General features: G+C 42.7%; 2 protein-coding genes across 3 annotated transcripts in view; one reads left to right on the top strand and one right to left on the bottom strand.

Moving 5' to 3' along the window:
• Positions 1–2,785: 2,785 nt before the first annotated feature.
• On the bottom strand, positions 2,786–15,916 carry LOC134354204 (uncharacterized). The gene is made up of 3 exons (XM_063063096.1): positions 15,833–15,916; positions 12,658–13,185; positions 2,786–2,898 (listed from the first exon to the last, which is right to left on the bottom strand). The coding sequence occupies exons 1-3, from the start codon at positions 15,914–15,916 to the stop codon at positions 2,848–2,850; spliced, it is 663 nt and encodes a 220-aa protein (XP_062919166.1). The 3' UTR covers positions 2,786–2,847.
• The window catches only part of copb1 (COPI coat complex subunit beta 1), a 51,701-nt gene continuing 44,928 nt past the window's right edge, over positions 12,886–19,658 (top strand). The window contains exon 1 of one of the 2 annotated variants that reach the window (XM_063061898.1): positions 12,886–13,038. The gene's annotated coding sequence lies outside the window, so the exon portion shown is untranslated. Of the gene's footprint in view, positions 13,043–19,658 lie in introns of both variants that reach the window. The other variant, XM_063061899.1, reaches the window with a different exon arrangement.

Genomic DNA, 19,658 nt, shown 5'->3' with positions numbered 1-19,658 from the left:
TATGGACACTGTGCAAGAACTAACGGATCTAAGTGTGCGAGATATCATTGACGCTGCGTGGGATCGTTCGATGTGGAAAGCCATGATCGCCCAAGCATGTAACGCACAAGGCACATGAAGAAGAAGACCTGCATATTGAAATCCCCCATGACTATCATAACATTGCCCTTTTGATCTGCATTTTCCATCTCCTGGTGTAATTTGTAGACCACATCTTTACTACAGTTCGGAGGCCTGTATATACCGTAACTCCTATTAGTGTCTTTTCACCCTTGCACTTTCTTAGCTCTACCCACAAGCATTCTACATCTTCCAGTCCTGTATCACCTCTCTAATGATTTCATTTTTTACCAACAGAGCCACCCCACCCCCTCAGCCTACCTGCCTATTCTTTCAATACAATGTGTATCCTTGGATGTTAAGCTCCCAGCTACTATCTTCTTTTGGCCACGATTCAGTCATGCCCACAGTGTCATCCATGCTAATCTCTAAATTCCCCAGAAGAGATCACAAATATCCAGAAATTGGAAGCCCTGCTCCCTGCACCAGTTCCTCAGCCACACACTCAACCGCCAAGTTATCCTATTCTTACTCTCACTGGTGCGTGGCGCAGAGATTACTACCCTGGGGGTCCTGCTTTTCAGCGTTCTACCTAAATCCCTAAAATCTCCCTTCAGGATCCCCTCACCTTTCCTACCAACGTCATTGGTGTCAATATGTGTCAAGACTTCTGGCTGCTCATCCTCCCCCTTTGGAATGTCTTGGACCCGATCCGAGACATCCCTGACCCTGGCAGCTGGGAGGCAAGATACCATCTGGATGCCCACAGTATCTCCTCTCTATTCCTCTAACAATGGAATCTATGATCACTACTGCAGCCCTCTTCACCTCGATTCAATTCTGAGCCACAGTGCCAGAGACCCGGTCACTGCGACTCCCTCCTGATAGGTCTTCCTCCTCAACAGTATCCAAAGTGTTATACTTATTATTGAGGAGATTGGCCACAGGGGTACACTGCACTGGCTGCCCATTACCTTTCCTTCTCCTGACAGTCACCCAGTTACCTGCCTCCTGCAACCTGGAGGTGACTACTTCCTTGTAGCTCCTATCTATCAATTCCTCAGTATCCCAGATGAGCCAAAGGTCATCGAGCTGCAGCTCCAGTTCCTTAATACATTCTCTGAGGAGCAGCAGTTCGGAGCACCTGGTACAAATGTGGTTATCTGGGAGACCTCATCTCACATTCCCACATCTCACACACAGAACAAAACACTGCCCTGGAGCCATTCTCACTGCACCAACTGTACCCTGGCAGGTGAGGAATGAACACTGGCCCACTCACACAATGGCCACTCTGCTTGCCCCTGTGTTATTTTTAAACAGTTTTAACAGATTAAACATACTGAAGCTTTCTTCAACATGGTTAAACATAATTAAATTATTTTAAGCAAGGTTAAGCAATGGTAAGTTTAACTAAGCTGTCAATGAAAAAAAATCTTACCTGATTTTCTCTAACTCTGACTGACTCTCACCAAGCTATAGAAAGTGGAAGCTATAGAAAGGGTGCAGAGGAGATTTACAAGGATTTTGCCTGTATTGGGGAGCATGCCTTATGAGGATAGGTTGAGTGAACTCGGCCTTTTTCCTTGGAGCGATGGAGGATGAGAGGTGACCTGATAGAGGTGTATAAGATGATGAGAGGCATTGATCGTGTGGATAGTCAGAGGATTTTTATCAGTTCTGAAATGGCTAACACGAGAGGGCAAAGTTTTAAGATGCTTGGAAGTAGGTACAAAGGAGATGTCAGGGGTAAGTTTTTTTATGCAGAGTGGTGACTGCGTGAAATGGGCTGCCGGCGATGGTGGTGGAGGCAGATACAATAGGGTCTTTTAAGAGACTCCTGGATAGGTACATGGAGCTTAGAAAAATAGAGGGCTATGGGTAACCCTAGGTAATTTCTAAGTAAGTACATGTTCAGTACTGCATTGTGGGCCGAAGGGCCTGTATTGTGCTGTAGGTTTTCTATGTTTTCAAACTCTAACTGACTGAAAGCATGAATACGTAACTAAACTGTTCGCTTTTACCACACCCCCACTAACTACCATAATAAATGTACAACACAGAATACAATACAGATAAGAAACAGGAGTATGGCTGCTACACATGGTTTGCCACAGGAAATAATTTTTGCAAGGAATCAATTTTATTGTGGCAGTGAAACGAATCAAATAAGCCCTATCACCTGGTGGCATCCTTGGGGTGAACAGTCTGTAAGAATAATCAAAGATGTTCTAATGAAGAATATACAAAAAGGATTGTAATCTTTTAATTAGAAGTATTACTTGAAAATTTTCACTCAAAATGTTGATCTTCTCCACATTGTACTCTGGGGTACATGATGGAGGAGTTCTTTTTCTTTGTGACTGTATGTTTTTTCTTTAATCACAACCACTGTGCTATTTGTGCTATGTGTTATGTGCTATTGGTCATGTGTTTTGCACCTTGGCCTGGAGGACAAATGTTTCATTTGGCTAAATTCCTGTATAGTTGACTGATAATAAAACTTGAACTTGAGCTTGTTATCTCATGAAAATCAACAGCAAGCAAGGTTAAACTTACTAAAACCAAACTAGATACTAACATTGTCATACTTGCCACCTCATCAAGTTTCAAAGAGGTAAGATTTCAGGCCAATGATTGTGTCCAAGTTGTGGATCTTCTTCACAAAATAGATGCGGAGAAACAGAAAATTGCTATTTGGAATTGTCATTGGGCTCCCCCAGGGTCAATAGTGAGACCAATACCTCCAGAGCAACATTGATTCAAACAGCAGAAGATAGCATGGCTTCAGAACATGTCCGTTGACTGTACTTGTTTAGGCAAGTTTCGAAGTTTTTCCTGAACATGGAAGTGAAAAAGGAATTAGATTCACTGAATATCTAGATGACTTCATGAAGCACATGGTAAGATAGGTCTAAAGTTTGTTTAATTGTACATATCTGTATTATTAATACATTTGTATGATATATAGAAGCAATAAGTTCAATGAAAATGAAAAGTGGTTAAATTTATTTTAAAGGGAGGAGTAGTGCAGTGTATTTATATAAATGGCACACTAAAATATGATTGTACAAAGGAGTTATATGATGTATATTCCATCACTAAAAGTCTATTGGGAATATAAGCTTGTAGAAGTGTGGAATATTCAGCCTTGTTAATAAGTAATGATTATTCAATAGTGGGAGTAGTATCCAATGTTAGCACTAAATATTACAATTTAGATTTCAACCTTGATGGAAAGTGTAAGTATGCATACTTGTACTTTAATGATGATAGAGCTGCTTTGGCTGAAAAAGTGAAAATTTCATTAAAATGCAATTAATTTTTGATAAAGAGGCACCTGTCTGTGGCCTTCAGATTAAAAATTAATGGTGAATGCATACAAGTAATGCTACCCTGCAGAGTGCATTATGACAGTTCTAATCAACAAGCTCCAAAATCTGAGCCTCTGTACCTCCCTCTGCATTTGGATCATTGACTTCTACACCAGGAGACCACAGTGTGTGGATCAGAATTAACATCTCTCTGACAATCAACACTGGCGTGCTTAGCCCGCTGCTCTACTCCCTCTTCACCCACGGCTATATAGCCAGGCATAGCTCAAATTCCATCTATACATTTGCTGAAGACAGAACTATTGTTGGTAGAATTTAAGATGGTGACGAGGAGGTGTATAGGAGTGAGATAGATTAGCTGGTTGCACAACAACTATGCTCTCAACATCAGTAAAATCAAGGAATTGATTGTGGTATTCAGGAAGTGGATGTTGAGGATGACACACCAGTCCTCATCGAGGGATCAGCAGTGAAAAGGGTGAGTGGTTTCAAGCTGCTGTGTGTCAACATCTCTGAAGATATATCCTGGGCCCAACATTTTGGTGCGATTACAAAGAAGGCACAACAATGTTTATATTTCATTAGGAGTATGAGGAGACTTGGTATGTCACTGAAGACACTCGCAAATTTCTACAGGTGTATTGTGGAAAACATTCTAACTTCTTGCATCATCATCTGGTATGGAGAAGCCACTGCACAGGACTGGAAAAAGCTGCAGGAAGTTGTAAACTCAGCCAGTTCCATCACGGGCACAAGCCTCCCCAGCATCGAGGACACCTTCAAAATGTGATGCCCCAAAAAGGCGGCATCTATCATTAAGGATTCCCATCACCCGGATGTGCCCTCTTCTCATTTGCTGCCATCAAGGAGGAAGTGTAGGATACAAAAGACCCACACTGAATGTTTCAGGAACAGCTTCTTCCTATCCACCATCAGATTTCTGAATGGACAGTGGACCCATGGACACTAACTCAATATTTTTTCCTTTCTTTTTGCTCTATTTATTTAATTTAATTTTTTTAGCTGTACTTCTTACTGTAATTTATAGTTTTATTATTATGTATAGCAATGTTCAGCTGCTCCAAAACAACACATTTCATGACATATGCAAGTGATATTAAACCTGATTTTGATCCTGATTCTGCTATCTTCCATTCTCTATTCTGAGACTACAGTTTGGTCCTCGACTTCCCCATGACAGAAACATCCTCCCATATCCACTCTATTAACACCTTTCAATGTTCATTATGGTTCAATGAGATCTTCCCTCATTCTAATAAACTCCAGTGAGTACAGGCCCAGAGCCATCAAATGTTCCTCATATGTTCATCGTTTCATTCCCAAAGTCATTCTTGTGCCCCTGCTCTGGACCCTCTGCAATGTCAGCACAGTTTTTCCAAGGTAAGGGGACCAAAACTTCTTATAATACTCTTAGTACAGTCTGATCAGTCCCTTATAAAGCCTCAGCATTATATCCTTAGTTTTCTTTTCTAGTCCTCTTGAAATGAATGCTATCTTTGCACTTTCCTTCCTAACAACCAACTCAACCTGCAAGTTAACCTTTAGAGAATTCTGCACAAGGACTCCCAAATCCCTTTGCACCTCCTGTTTTGATTTGCTCCATTTAGAAAATAGTTTACACCTTTATTCCTTCTACCAAAGTGTATGTCCATACACATCCCTACGCTATATTCCAACTGCCACATGTTTGCTTCTTCTCCTAATCTGTCCTTCTGCAGACTCCCTGCTTCTCCAAGACTACCTGACCCACAACCTCTCTTCGTATCATCTGTAAACTTGGCCACAAACCATCAATCAATCATCGAAATCATTGACATACAATGTGAAAAGAAGCAGTCCCATCATGGTCCCCTGCAGAACACTACTAGTCACCAGCAGCCATCCAAATAAGGCTCCCTTTATTCCCATTCTTTGTCTCCTCCCAGTTAGTCAATATTCTACATAAGAGATAGGAGCAGAATTAAACCCTACAGCCCATTAATTCTCCTCCACCATTCCATCATGGCTGATTTACCAACCCTCTCAACCCCATTTATCTGTCATCTCCCTGTAATCTTTAACACCCTGGCTAACCAAGAACTTATCAGTTTCTGCTTTAGACATACCCAATGACTCGGCCTCCACAGCCATCTGTGGCAATGAATTCCACAGATTCACCACTCTCTGGCTAAAGGAATTCCTTCCCCTTTCTGTTCTAAACGGACGTCACTCTATTCTGAGGCTCTGCCCTCAAGTCCTAGACATCCCCGCTGTACAAAACATTCTCTCCACATCTACTCTATCCAGGCCTTTCAATATTCAATAGCTTCAATGAGATCCTTCATCACTGTTTTAAACTCCAGTGAGTATGGACCCAGAGCTATCAAATACTCAGAATAAATCCCTTCATTTCCAGAGTCATTCTCGCGAATTTCCTCTGGAACCTCTCCAATGCCAGCACACCTTTTCTTAGATAAGGGCTCTAAAACGGCTCACAATACTCTGTATGCTCTGACCAATGCCTTACAAAGCCTCAACATTACATCCTTGCTTTTATATTCTTGTCCTCTTGAAATAAATGCTTACATTGCATTTGCCTCCCTTACCACCAACCCAAACCTTAGGCAATCCTGCATGAGGATACTCAAGCAACACACATCAAAGTTGCTGGTGAACGCAGCAGGCCAGGCAGCATCTCTAGGAAGAGGTGCAGTCGACGTTTCAGGCCGAGACCCTTCCTGTTGTTTGTTGTTGTTTGAGGATACTCAAGTTTCTTTGCACCTCTGATTTCTGAATTTTCTCCCCATTTAGAAAATGTACAAAATTCCTTCTAATTAAGTGCCTGACCATACAATTCCCTGCACTATATTCCATCTGCCACTTCTTTGCCCATTCTCCTAATCAGCACAAATCCTTCTGCAGACTTAATGCTTCTGCAACACGATCTGCCCTTCCACTTATCTCCATACCATCCAAAAGCTTAGCCACAAAGCCATCAATATCATTGACATATAATGTGAAAATAAGTGGTCCTAACAGCAACTCCATTAGCCACTGGCAGCCAACCAGAAAAGGTACCATTTATTCTCACTTCTTGCCTCTTTCCAGTCAGCCATTCTTCTATCAATGCTAGTACCCACAGATGGCTGTGGAGGCCAGGTCATTGGGTATATCTAAAGCAGAAATTGATTCTTCTATCAATGCTAGTATCTTTCCTGTGATAGCTTGTTAAGGAGCCTCATGTGCAGCACCTTGTCAAAGGCCTTCTGAAAATCTAAATAAACAACATCCACTGACACTCCTTTGTCTATCCTGCTTGTTATTTTTTAAAAAAGAATTCTAACAGAATTGTCAGGCAAGATTTTCCCTGACGGAAACCATGCTGACTTTGGACTCTGAAATCTCATCCTTAATACTGGACTCCAACATCTTCCAACAACTGAAATTAACTGCCCTATAATCTCCTTTCTTGTGTCTTCTTAAAGAGTGGAGTGACATTTGCAATTTTTCAGTCCTCAGGAACCATTGCACGATCTAGTGATTCTTGAGAGATCAAGGAGTGTGTAGTGGGAGGGTGGGGTGGAAACCAACTTTATGTGATTTTATTTTTCTTTACTGTTATCAATTGTACATCAGACATGTTGGTTTTGCACTGTATAAATCTCCTTTTCTTTGGTGGGTTTTTTTTTTGCTCCAATCTAGAAATTCATTAAAAATTTTCCCATTTCTACCTCTCCAGTATCATTTTCCTGCAGTACAATATCCACTCCAGCTTCTCTTTAACCCTTGATATATCTTTATATATTTGGTATCCTTTTTGATATTATTGGCCATCTTGTCCTCATATTTCATCTTTTCTCTCCTTAGTTACCTTCTGTTGGTTTTTAAAAGCTTCGTATCCTCTAACTTCACAACAAATTTTGCTACATTATAGAAACATAGAAAACCTACAGCACAATACAGGCCCTTTGACCTACAATGCTGTGCCGAACATGAACTTACTTTAGAAATTACCTAGGGTTACCCATTTTCTAAGCTCCATGTACCTGTCCAGGAGTCTCTTAAAAGAGCCTATCGTATCCGCCTTCACCACCGTCGCTGGCAGCCCATTCCACACACTCACCACTCTGTGTAATAAAAAAAAACTTATCCCTGACATCTCCTCTGTACCTACTTCCAAGCACCTCAAAACTATGCGCTCTCGTGCTAGCCATTTCAGCCCTGCGAGAAAGCCTCTGACTATCCACACGATCAATGCCTCTCAACATCTTATACACCTCTATCAGGTCACCTCTCAGCCTCCATCACTCCAAGAGGAAAAGGCCAAGTTCCCTCAACCTATTCTCATAGGGCATGCTCCCCAATACAGGCAACATCCTTGTAAATCTCCTTTGCACCCTTTCTAGAGTTTCCACATCCTTCCTGTAGTGAGGTGACCAGAACTGAGCACAGTATCCCAAGTGGGGTCTGACCAGGGTCCTATATAGCTGTAACATTACTTCTCAGCTCTTAAACTCAGTCCCACGGTTGATGAAGGCCAATGCACTGTATGCCTTCTTAACTACACAGTCAACCTGTGCAGCAGCTTTGAGTGTCCTATGGACTTGGACCCCAAGATCCCTCTGATCCTCCACATTGCCAAGAGTCTTACCATGAAAACTATATTCTGTCATCATATTTGACCTACCAAAATTTGACCTACCTCACGCTTATCTCGGTTGAACTCCATCTGCCACTTCTCAGCCCAGTTTTGCATCCGATCGATGTCCCGCTATAACCCCTGACAGCCCTCCACACTATCCACAACACTCCTAACCTTTGTGCCATCAGCAAATTTACTAACCCATCCGTCGACTGTACCTCTTCCTAGAGATGCTGCCTGGCCTGCTGCGTTCACCAGCAACTTTGATGTGTGTTGCTTGAATTCCCAGCATCTGCAGAATTCCTTGTGTTTACTAACCCATCCCTCCATTTCCTCATCCAGGTCACTTATAAAATTCACAAACAGAAGGATTCCCAGAACAGATCCCTGAGGCACACCACTGGTCACTGACCTCCATGCAGAATATGACCTGTCTACAACCACTCTTTGCCTTCTGTGGTTGTAAGGTCCCCTTGGATCCCATGCCTCCTTACTCTCTCAATAAGCCTTACATGGGGAACCTTATCAAATGCCTTGCTGAAATCCATATACACTACATCTACTGCTCTACCTTCATCAATATGTTTAGTTACATCCTCAAAAAATTCAGTCAGGCTCGTAAGGCATGACCTGCCTTTGACAAAGCCATGCTGACTATTCCTGATCATATTATGCCTCTCCAAATGTTCATAAATCCTGCCCCTCAGGATCTTCTCAAACAAATTACCAACCACTGAAGTAAGACTCACTGGTCTATAATTTCCTGGGCTATCTCTACTCTCTTTATTGAATAAAGGAACAACATCTACAAACCTCCAATACTCTGGAATCTCTCCTGTCCCCATTGATGATGCAAAGATCATTGCCAGAGGCTCAGCAATCTCCTTCCTCACCTCCCCCGGTAGACTGGGGTATATCTCATCTGCTCCCAGTGACTCATCCAACTTGATGTTTTCCAAAAGCTCCCGCACATTCTCTTTCTTAATGTCTATATGCTCAAGCTTTTCAGTCTACTGTAAGTCATTCCTACAATCGCCAAGGTCCTTTTCCATAGTGAATACTGAAGCAAAGTATTCATTAAGTACCTCTGCTATCTCCGCTGGTTCCATGCACACTTTTCCACTGTCAGACTTGATTGGTCCTATTCTCTAACGTCTTATCCTCTTGCTCTTCACATACTTGTAGAATTGCTTGGGGGTTTCCTTTATCCTGTCCTCCAAGGCCTTCTCATAGCCCCTTCTGGCTCTCCAAATTTCATTCTTAAGCTCCTTCCTGCTAGCATTATAATTTTCTAGATCCCTATCATTACCTAGCTTTTTCAATCTTTTGTAAGCTTTCTTTTCTTCTTGACTAGAATTTCACAGCCTTTGTACACCACGGTTTCTGTACCCTACCACCCTTTCCGTCTCATTGGAATGTACTATGCAGAATGTCACACAAATATCCCCTGAACATTTGCCACATTTCTGCCATATATTTCTGAGAACATCTGTTCCTAATTTATACTTCCAAGTTCCTGCCTGATTGCTTCATATTTCCCCTTACTCCAATTAAACGCTTTCCTAACTTGTCTGTTCCTATCTCTCTCCAATGCTGTGGTAAAGGAGATAGAATTGTGATCATTATCTCCAAAATGCCAGAGGCACGGCCACTGTTGCTCCCCCAGGTAGGTCGACCCCCTCAACAGTACTCAAACAGGAGTACTTATTGTTAAGGGGGTCAGCCACAGGGGCACTCTCTAATATCCGACTCTTGCCTTCCCTCTTCTGACTGTTACGCACTTATCTGTCTCTCGAGGCCCAGGTGTGACTACTTGCCTATAGCTTCTCTCTATCACCTCCTCACTCTCCCCAACCAGACGATGGTCATCGAGCTGCATCTCCAGTTCCCTAACACAGTCCCTAAGGAGCTTCAGCTTGACACATCTGTCACCCAGTACAGAACACCGGCCTCACAGACATACTTCCTATTCCTCACAAGTAGCTTACTTCGCCTCGACCCGTTATCGCCAAAGCCCCATTGAACCAAAGCCCTCCTACTCTGTCTCCCTCTACTCTATCACCCGCTCTATAAAGCTGACTTCTTTTAAATCCTTCCTGCCAGTCTAACTCGCTGATGTCCACGCGCTTGCACAGTCGTACCTCATCAAACCTCTGAGGAAAAATCTCAGGGTTATATGTGGTGACATATATGTACTCTAATAAAATTTACTTTTAACTTTTAACATTGCTATCTGTCATCTCTATCAACAATTTGGTAGAGAATGTACAGATATTCCAGACACGCATTCCAGTTTGCAGCAAGTACGTTCAAACAATTACTTTTTTTTGAAAGATAGTAAGTATAAACACACCCTCTGTTTCCCTCTCCTCACTCGGCAACCCCCTCCCCTTATTGCCTTCCCTCTCCTCCCTGTCTTCATTCTCCCCATTGGACAATTAAGAGTGAAAGGTGAAATATTTTAGGGGAACCTGAAGGGGAATTCTTCACTCAGAACTTGGTCAGAGTATGGAAAGAGCTGCCAGCGGAAGTGGTGGATGTGGGTTCGAATTCGACACTAAAGAGGAATTTGTGTGAGGACATGGATGGGAGGTGTATGAAGGCTACAGTGCAGATGGTGAAAGTAAAGGCATCCATTAGTCTTGCGAGACCATGGATCTGCACCTGGAAAGTCTTCACTCTCCAGGGCGCAAGGTTGTATGGAAGACCAGCAGTTGCCCATGCTGCAAGTCTCCCCTCTCCATGACACCAATGTTGTCTAAGGGAAGGGCATTAGGACCCATACAGCTTGGCACCGGTGTCGTCGCAGAGCAATGTGTGATTAAATACCTTGCTCAAGGACACAACACACGTTGCCTCAGCTGGGGCTCGAACTCACGACCTTCAGGTCGCTAGTCCAATGCCTTAACCACTTGGCCGCATACTCACACAGATGAAAATAGGCATTGATAACAAAAAACAGTTCAGCATTGACTAGAAGGGCTGAAGGGCCAGTTTCAGTGCCGTTGTACTCCAAAGACTCTAATAAAAAACTGGCTTCTTTTAAATCCTTCCTGTTGGTCTAATTCACTGACATCTATGTGCTTGCGCAGTTGTGCCTCGATTATATGCCCTCTCTCTTGCTTTTATGCTGTCTTTGACTTTGTCAGCCACAGTTGCCTCTTCCTCTCTTTAGAATACCAGATCTTCTTTAGAATGCATCATCCTCTGGTTTCTGAATTGCTCCCAGAAACTCCAGCCATTGATGCTCTACCACCATCCTTGCTAGTATCCCCCTCCAATCAACCTTGTCCCACTCCACTCTCATGTCTCTGTAATTTCCTTGATTCCACTGCAATACAGATATATCTCATTTCAGCTCCTCCCTTTCAAACAAAGTGAATTCTATCATATTCTGATCATTGACTCCTAACGGTCCCTTTACCTTAAGCTCCCTAATCAAATTTGGTTCATTGCACTCCAGAATTGCCTTTTCCCTAGTGGGCTCAACCTCAAACTGCTCTAAAAAACCATCTTGCTGACATTCTACAAATTCTCTCTCTTGGGATCCAGCACCAGCCGGATTTTCCCAAGCTACCTGGTAGTTGAAATCTGCAATGACTATCATAACATTGCCCTTTTTATGTGCCTTTACTATCTCCCATTGTAAGTTGTACCCCAGATCCTGGCTACCGTTTAGAGGCTTGTACAAAATTCCCATCAAGGTCTTTTTATCCTTGCAGTTTCTTAACTCTACCCACAAAGATTATACACCTTCCGATCCTATGTGATATAGGATCTTAAGGATTTCATTTCATTTTTTACTAACAGAGCCACCCAACCCCATCTGCCTGTTTTTCAATACAAGGTGTTCAGCTCCCAACTATGGTCTTTTTTTTAAAGACATGACTCAGTGATGCCCACAACAGCACACCTGCCATTCTCTAATGGTGCTACAGGATCATCTACTTCATTCTGTAAACTGTGTGCATTCAAATATAACACCTTCAGTCCTGTATTATCACACTTGTTGATTCTGCTCCTATGATACACTTCAACTCATCTCACTGACTCCAATTTTGCCATATCATCTGCCTGCCCTCCCTCACGGTCTCATTACACACTGCACTTACTTGTATACCAACTGCCCCTTCCTCAGCCTTTTAACTCCAGCTCCTACCCCACTACCAGATTAGTTTAAACCCTTCCCCAACAGCTTTAGCAAACCTGCCAGGAGGGATATTGCCCCTCCCCCCCACCGAGTTCAAGAGTAATCCGTCCTTTTTTGTTATAGGTCATACCTCCCTCAGAGGAGATCACAATAATCCACAAATCTGAAACCTTCCCCCCGCGTCAGTTCCTCAGCCACACATTCATCTTCCAAATCATCCCATTTTTACCCTCATTGGCAACTGGCACAGGCAGTAAACCAGAGTTTACTACTCTGGAGGTCCTGCTTTTCAGCTTTCAACCTAACTCTTTATATTCTCTTTTCAGGACCTCATCCCTTTTCCTATCCACGTTGCTGGTACCAATACTGTGGCACGACTTCCGGCTGTTCACCCTCCCCCTTCAGAATGCTGTGATTCCAATCTTTGACCCTGGTACCTGGAGGACAACATACACCCGAGCGTCTCTTACACTTTGATAGAAACTCCTCCCTGCTCCTCGATCGAATCCCCTATCACTACTGCATTGAATGACAGAAATAATCCGAAAAAGTGAATCAATATGCATCTGAGTTTTAAAAGTTACACCATTAAGGTTGTGTAATTTTCGAATTGCAGTGATTGACACTCCTGTCGGTTCTGAGGAAGTTCTTGAAGAACGAACTGCGACGTGGCCGGTAACAACGCGTTGCGTTCGTGCGTCTGCTCGGCCGCCGTCCTTGTTGAGGTAGCAGTTCCACGTCAGCCGGAGGAGGTGGCAAGTGGGTCCGGACACGGCGGGGGATTGAGTACCAGTCGCGGACGATCGGGAGACCGGTTCCGAGTGACTCTGTCCTCCTCCCTCGTCTTGACAGTAGGTGCAGTAATCGCGCGGCCTCCGGTGGTTGTCCCTGCGCACCTCAGCGGCAGTGGCTGTTGGCGTCTGCGAGCCTGACCCAAAGTGGCGGGTGGAGCTTTCGGAGCCGCGGCCTACTCTCGGTGTTAAAGGTGCTCTCCGGAGCTGGGGTGCACATTAAAGGGTCTAGGGTTCTTCTGTGTTGTTATAGGGAGGAGTTGTTGACCGGAGTAAATAAGCCCCACCCACACCCGAAGATCTTTATTTGTTATTGCTTTTATGTGGCTTTGCAGACCTAGTAAATTTTGTGTTGTAAACCATCGTCCCTTGCCCTAAGAAGTAGCAAGCATTAAATTGGCGACCCCAAGCTGCTGTCAGAGATGAATCGTGGAATAGAAGAACACTTCTAGCAAACTTAAAACTTGAAGGTAGTTTGCCAGCCTATCGTTCATTTAGTGAAAGTGCCGTTTTCTTCAAAGGAGGCCATGAGTTCTTATTTATATGGGGGGGGGGGTAGAATTCGTTCTGCTGAAGACTTGTTTTTGTTGAGTCGCAGATCTGTTTTTTAATATTTCTTTAGTTTACTTCTAAATGTTCTGTGTTTGCCATAATAAAATTGGTTAGCATCAATGATTCTTTTCACTGGATAACTCCTTTGTGGCTTGGTGATTCAAGTTATGATCAAATCCAACCATTGCAATTTTGATTATGTCTCTGGCTTGTTTTTTCTTGTTTCTTTTTGTTCTTCATTATTTTCCGTTCTCCTTTGCACTAGTTGGACAAATTTATTACTGAGCTGAAGGAGACGCAGGGACTTTTCCACTTAAGCTCTGTTCACTGTGTATGTGGATCAGATCATACTTAACCCAGTTTACTGCCCAGACTTCTCTATGTTTTTTACCAGTTCTGCACTCAGCTTTCCTGGGTATAAAGAATCAAATCATGATTCTCTGAAAGGCAAAGTTACCTGCAAGAGGCAAATACTGTGATCCTTGTGCAGTGTGCTGCTGAGGCTCCAGTTGTAGATCTGTTGATATTTCCCACTGATTTGTGACAGCTTGCTGTACTCCAGGGCTCTGTGATGTAAGAGATTAGGAAGGATGTGGAAGCATTGGAAAGGGTACAGAGGAGATTTACCAGGATGCTGCCTGGTTTAGAAAGTATGCATTATGATCAGAGATTAAGGGAGCTAGGGCTTTACTCTTTGGAGAGAAGGAGGATGAGAGGAGACATGATAGAGGTGTACAAGATAATAAGAGGAATAGATAGAGTGGATAGCCAGCACCTCTTCCCCAGGGCACCACTGTTCAATACAAGAGGACATGGCTTTAAGGTAAGGGGTGGGAAGTTCAAGGGGGATATTAGAGGAAGGTTTTTTACTCAGAGAGTGGTTGGTGCGTGGAATGCACTGCCTGAGTCAGTGGTGGAGGCAGATACACTAGTGAAGTTTAAGAGACTACTAGACAGGTATATGGAGGAATCTAAGGTGGGGGCTTATATGGGAGGCAGAGTTTGAGGGTCGGCACAACATTGTGGGCCGAAGGGTCTGTACTGTGCTGTACTATTCTATGTTCTAAAACTATTCAAGTATTAAAATAATAGATTGAGATTTAGCAAATTAGCATAAATGAAGTAAAATGATTCAAACAGAACTGCATGATCTCCTTCATGGAAATGATGACCACATTGAAATGTTCAGGATATTTTAATTTGTTGACAAATCTTGGCACAAATGTAAATAATCTGTCACAGAGTGACTTGGGCCCATCTCTCTAGTGTGTTAATCATCTAACAGCAGGCTTAATAGCACGTCCAGTGCTGGAGTGGGATCAGATGTGCTGACAATGGCTTGGCATCTGACACCCAAGTCATTCTAGACTTCTGTATTTCATCAAGGTTGTGCTGAAGTCCATGAGATGAGCCACAAGTGGCTAATCAATAATGAGTCTTGCGAAGGGATTCCGCCCGAAATGTCGACTGTACCTTTTTCCGCAGATGCTACCTGGCCTGCTGAGTTCCTCCAGCATTTTGCATGTGTTGCTTGGATTTCCAGAATCTGCAGATTTTTTCCCCCATAGTTACAACAAATGGCTAATGGCTGTTTTAATATTGTGTCGCATATAGACAAATTTTGGATTTGTTTTGCATTTCCCACTGTGTATTTAAATGCATTGTCTAATATGCTTTATTTTGCTTGTATGCTGTGAACTGATGTTATGAATTAATAAATTTTTTGTACCAAGGATTTGTATCTGAATTCATCTGTTTCTTGTCCCTCTGGTTTAAGATGGTGTTGCTGAAGGCGACCGACAACATACTGGCAGTTAAAACAAGAAATACAGCTAAATACTTTATTAATAACACTTTTTGATTGATCTAAGTGCCAGGCTGATTCAGAAAGGTTGGCTAAGGGCCGAGACGTGATCCAGGCCCAGAGTATATCAAAGCGATAGGGCCTGGGTTCTAGAGCGAGGAACGACCCGGTGATTGGATAATTTGGCCAGATGGATTGAAAAGGCAGGGTGTCGGGACCGGGGATGAGGGTTGGGCCGGTTCTGGTTGCTGCTCTGCAGTGTTTACTCTGCTCCTCGTTGCGCTGAGGCTTTGGCATGCTCCGGACTTGGTGTCTGTGGGCTCTGCGATGTTTTTTGCGCTACGTGCTGAACTGAGGCTGATGCTGTTGTCCTGCTCTGAATGCTCCAGGCATCATGTCTCTGGACTCACTTTCGTTCTAAATGCTATTTGCTTACTTTTATTGTTCACATGAATCATTTTTGTTTTCTCTTTCTGCACATTGGGTATTTGTCAGTACCTTTTTATGGGTTCTTTCGGTTTTCTTGTTTTGTGGCTGCCTGGAAGAAGACGAATCTTGAGGTTGTGTAATGTATACATGCATTGATAATAAATGTACTTTTAACTTTGAACCTTTCCTTGAGTTCATTGGAACCAGTTTTCTTTTCATGAGTGCCCTTGCCTTTGTCCTGAATTCATTTTGTTCTTTATTTATCTGTCTGACCTTCCTTTCTAAATCCATTAAACACTGCTTGAGTTTGATCCCTTTCTGTCCTATTTATGACCAGCAGGTTGCAGTTTTGACCATTTCAGTTGGTTGTGTTCATGGGGAAGAGGTGCTATTGAAGTGACCGTGGTGGGTTGCTATAGCCGCAATATGTTGATGGTCGATTGAATAGCTGATAGGTTCCAGTCAAGCTAATCACCTTTTTCAGAATTACATTGAGTTTCTTGAATGCTGTTAGAGCTGCCCCAATTTTGCCATGTTGATGAGTCTTTTACTTAATACCTTGTATTTCTTGGAAATGATGTGAGATGTTCAGAAGTTAGGGGGTGAGTGACTTACCCCCTACCAGGATATACCCCTTACCAGGATATAGGGTGAAAATGTGTTAAAGGGAGCATTAGTGAGGCATATGACTATAGAGCGGAGACCTGTTGGTCTGAACTGGATGTTGAGTTGAGGATATGTTGTAACTATTGGGAAGAACAAATTAATTGTGCTGCATTCCTCCAGCATTTTGTGTGTGTTGCTCTGGATTTCCAGCATCAGTAGAATCTCTTGTATTTCAACCTTGCCAATCTGCTCCCTAACATTTCCAAGGCTAAATTAGATTTTATTGTTTCTGACCCCAAAATGAGTTTTGAAATCCTCAACTTAATTATCAAACTTGTCCACTTGCATTTCTATAAAGCCATTCCCTGTACCCCGGTTACCACTGGATAGATTGTAATTGTGATGGTCCCGTTTAACTTCTTGACTTGTACTCAGCATTAACTTGAGCTGATACAACACTCTTCTGCCATATTGTGGCTCGCAGCATGTCCTGTTAAATCATTAATCTTGTGCTTGCTGAATTCCATTGGATCAAATGACACCTTAACTTTAAAATACCCTTTCTTTAATTTAAAATAATCCATCTTTTTTTTTTACCATGTGTGGCATCAGGGCACCCTGGTAAAACTCAGCTCAACAGAGAAAGAATTCCAATGACTAGAGTCAATAGTTGTGATTATTGCAGGTCTATCAACCCCAGTACATTATTGCAGTTCTATCTGCAATGTCCTAGGCCATCCATCTTCAGTTGCTTCATCAGTGATCTTCCTCTCATCACAAGGTCAGAGGTGGATGTTTGCACAATTATTGATTACATTTGCAGTTTTTTTCCAAAAATGACCTAGCTGTTGCCCGCATGCAGCAAGACCTAAGCAGCATTCTGGCATTGGCTGGTAACTAGAAAGTAACAGTAACAAATTCAAAATTGCCAGTTAGTGGCCATCTTCAGAACAGGGAACGTAGCCAGCTCCTCTTGAGACTTGATGGCTTTACATTGTCCAGTCACCTACCATCAGTATTTGGGGATGACCAATGACCAGAAGCTTAGGTCGACCAGCCATACACAAACACTACAGGAGCGTACCAGGGGTTACAACTCCATCAGCGGGAGAATTGTGTATTATCCTGACACCATTTCCAAAGCACAGCCTAGCTGTATCATAGAATATGTTTCATTTGCCTGGATGAGTGCAGCATGAACAAAGGAACTCGACACTGTCTAGAATAAAGCAGCCTATTTGATTGGTACTCAGTAGAAGTCAAAAATATTACGGGAAATATGGGATTCTGCAGAAGATGGAAATCTGGAGCAGTAAACACAAAATTCTGGAGGAATTCAGCAGATCAGGCAGCAACTACGGCGAGAAATAAACAGCCGATGTTTCTCCGGCATTTTATATGTGTTATTCAAAATATTAAGTTGTTTTCCAACCAGTGAATTATGGCTGTTGTGCATGCCATCTGCAAGATTCACTGCAGTTATTCCCACACTCCAGAACCTCTTTCCACCTAGGCATGAGCAGTGGCTACACAGAGATACCATCACTTGCAGGTTCCCCTCCAAGCCACACTTCACCCTGACTGAGAAAATCTCCTCTGGTGCTTCTTTGTATTTGCCTTCAAATTTTGGAGCGCTCTACCCAACATTACCAGAAGAACTGCAGGGATTCAAGGAAGTAGCAACTATGGTTGTCTAAAATGTATTGTGACTTGAATGTTGCTCAAAAGTTTCTGCTTGATGGCTTTGTGGCAGAGTGTTATGATACATAATTTGTGTCATGTTAAAATCCCATTTAGCTGATTTGAGCTTGTTCACATTACTTCTGTTTCAACAGTTGTAAATGCTAGATCAGTGCATGTTATAGATCAAATTGGAGTGAAATAGTTGTACGTACAAGATTATATCACTTTTATGGGATGTGATTCGAAATAGAGCTTGGTCAAAGGTTCTGAAGATGACGATAGATTTCATTTTTAAAATTTGGTTTTAGTATTGATTAGATGAAGAAGGGTGGGGGAGAAATTTTGCAACATATGCATAGCAGATCAGGCAGCATTTAGCAAGAGAAATACTTTAAGACTTTCATTGGAATCTTTTATCACGGAGAATAATTACTGACCTAGATAATATTTTTTTCAATTCCCATTTCAAATTTTGCTTGGCTCTTACCCCACCCCCCCCATTGAGTTTTTGTTCAGCATGTTTGAGAAATTATGAGAATTTAATGAGTTTCATAATTCTTCAGGAATTTGATGTTTCTGTGCAGTCAGGATATCAGTTCAGTTCTGTTTCAGTTTTCGTTTATTGTCATTTAGAAATGCATGCATTAAAAAATGATACAACTTTCCTCCAGAATAATATCACAAGAAAACACAGGACAAACCAAGACTAAAACGGACAAACCCACATAATTATAACATATAGTTACAACAGTGCAAAGCAATACCGTAATTTGATAAAGAGCAGACCATGGGCACCGTAAAAATAAAGTCTCAAAGTCCCGATAGACTCATCATCTCACGCAGGTGGCAGAAGGGAGGAACTCTCCGCGCCATGAACCTCCAAGCGCCGCCAACTCGCCGATGCAGCACCATTGGAAGCACCCGACCGCAGCCGACTCTGAGTCCGTCCGAAAACTTCGAGCCTCCGACACAGCCTCTCCGAGCACCAACCTCTGCCGAGCGCTTTGACCCTGCCCCGGCCACCGAGCAATAAGCAAAGCCAAGGACCTGGGGCCTTCTCTGGAGATTCTGGACGACACAGTAACAGCAGCAGTGAAGCAGGCATTTCAGAAGTTTCACCAGATGTTCCTCCGTGCTCTCACGTCCGTCTCCATCAAATCAGGATTGTGCACGGCACCCTACTTGACAAATAACAGACATCACCACCGGAGTGGCCATTACGAGCTGCGTTGCGCCACCATCTACCCATCACCTCCAAGATGTGCTTAAATGTTAATCTATTTTGTATTCATCTTTCTGTTAGTAGTACAAAGGAGAATGATAAAAGGGACATAGTTATTAGCTGGTCACTGCTAATGAATCATTCAAACTTCCATTGTAAGCATGAGGAAACTGGAGGGAATGGAAATTAGAAAATGCAGAATCAATACAAATGACCTTATTTCTGCTTGTAATGCTGCAGAACTGGAGAAAGTTCAGGCTGTTTGATAGTGGGGAATTTTTGTGTTGGAATAGATAGCTTTTTATAAATTATAACTGCAGAATAACGTAAATGCTTCAGATGAGGGATTTAAGTATGTATGGGGAAAGTCTAAATTTCATGGCA

The sequence above is a fragment of the Mobula hypostoma genome, chromosome 11, assembly GCF_963921235.1.
Source record: "Mobula hypostoma chromosome 11, sMobHyp1.1, whole genome shotgun sequence".
NCBI lineage: Eukaryota > Metazoa > Chordata > Chondrichthyes > Myliobatiformes > Myliobatidae > Mobula > Mobula hypostoma.
Note: the sequence above shows the minus strand (reverse complement) of the source record. Positions and strands in the feature narration are given on the sequence as shown.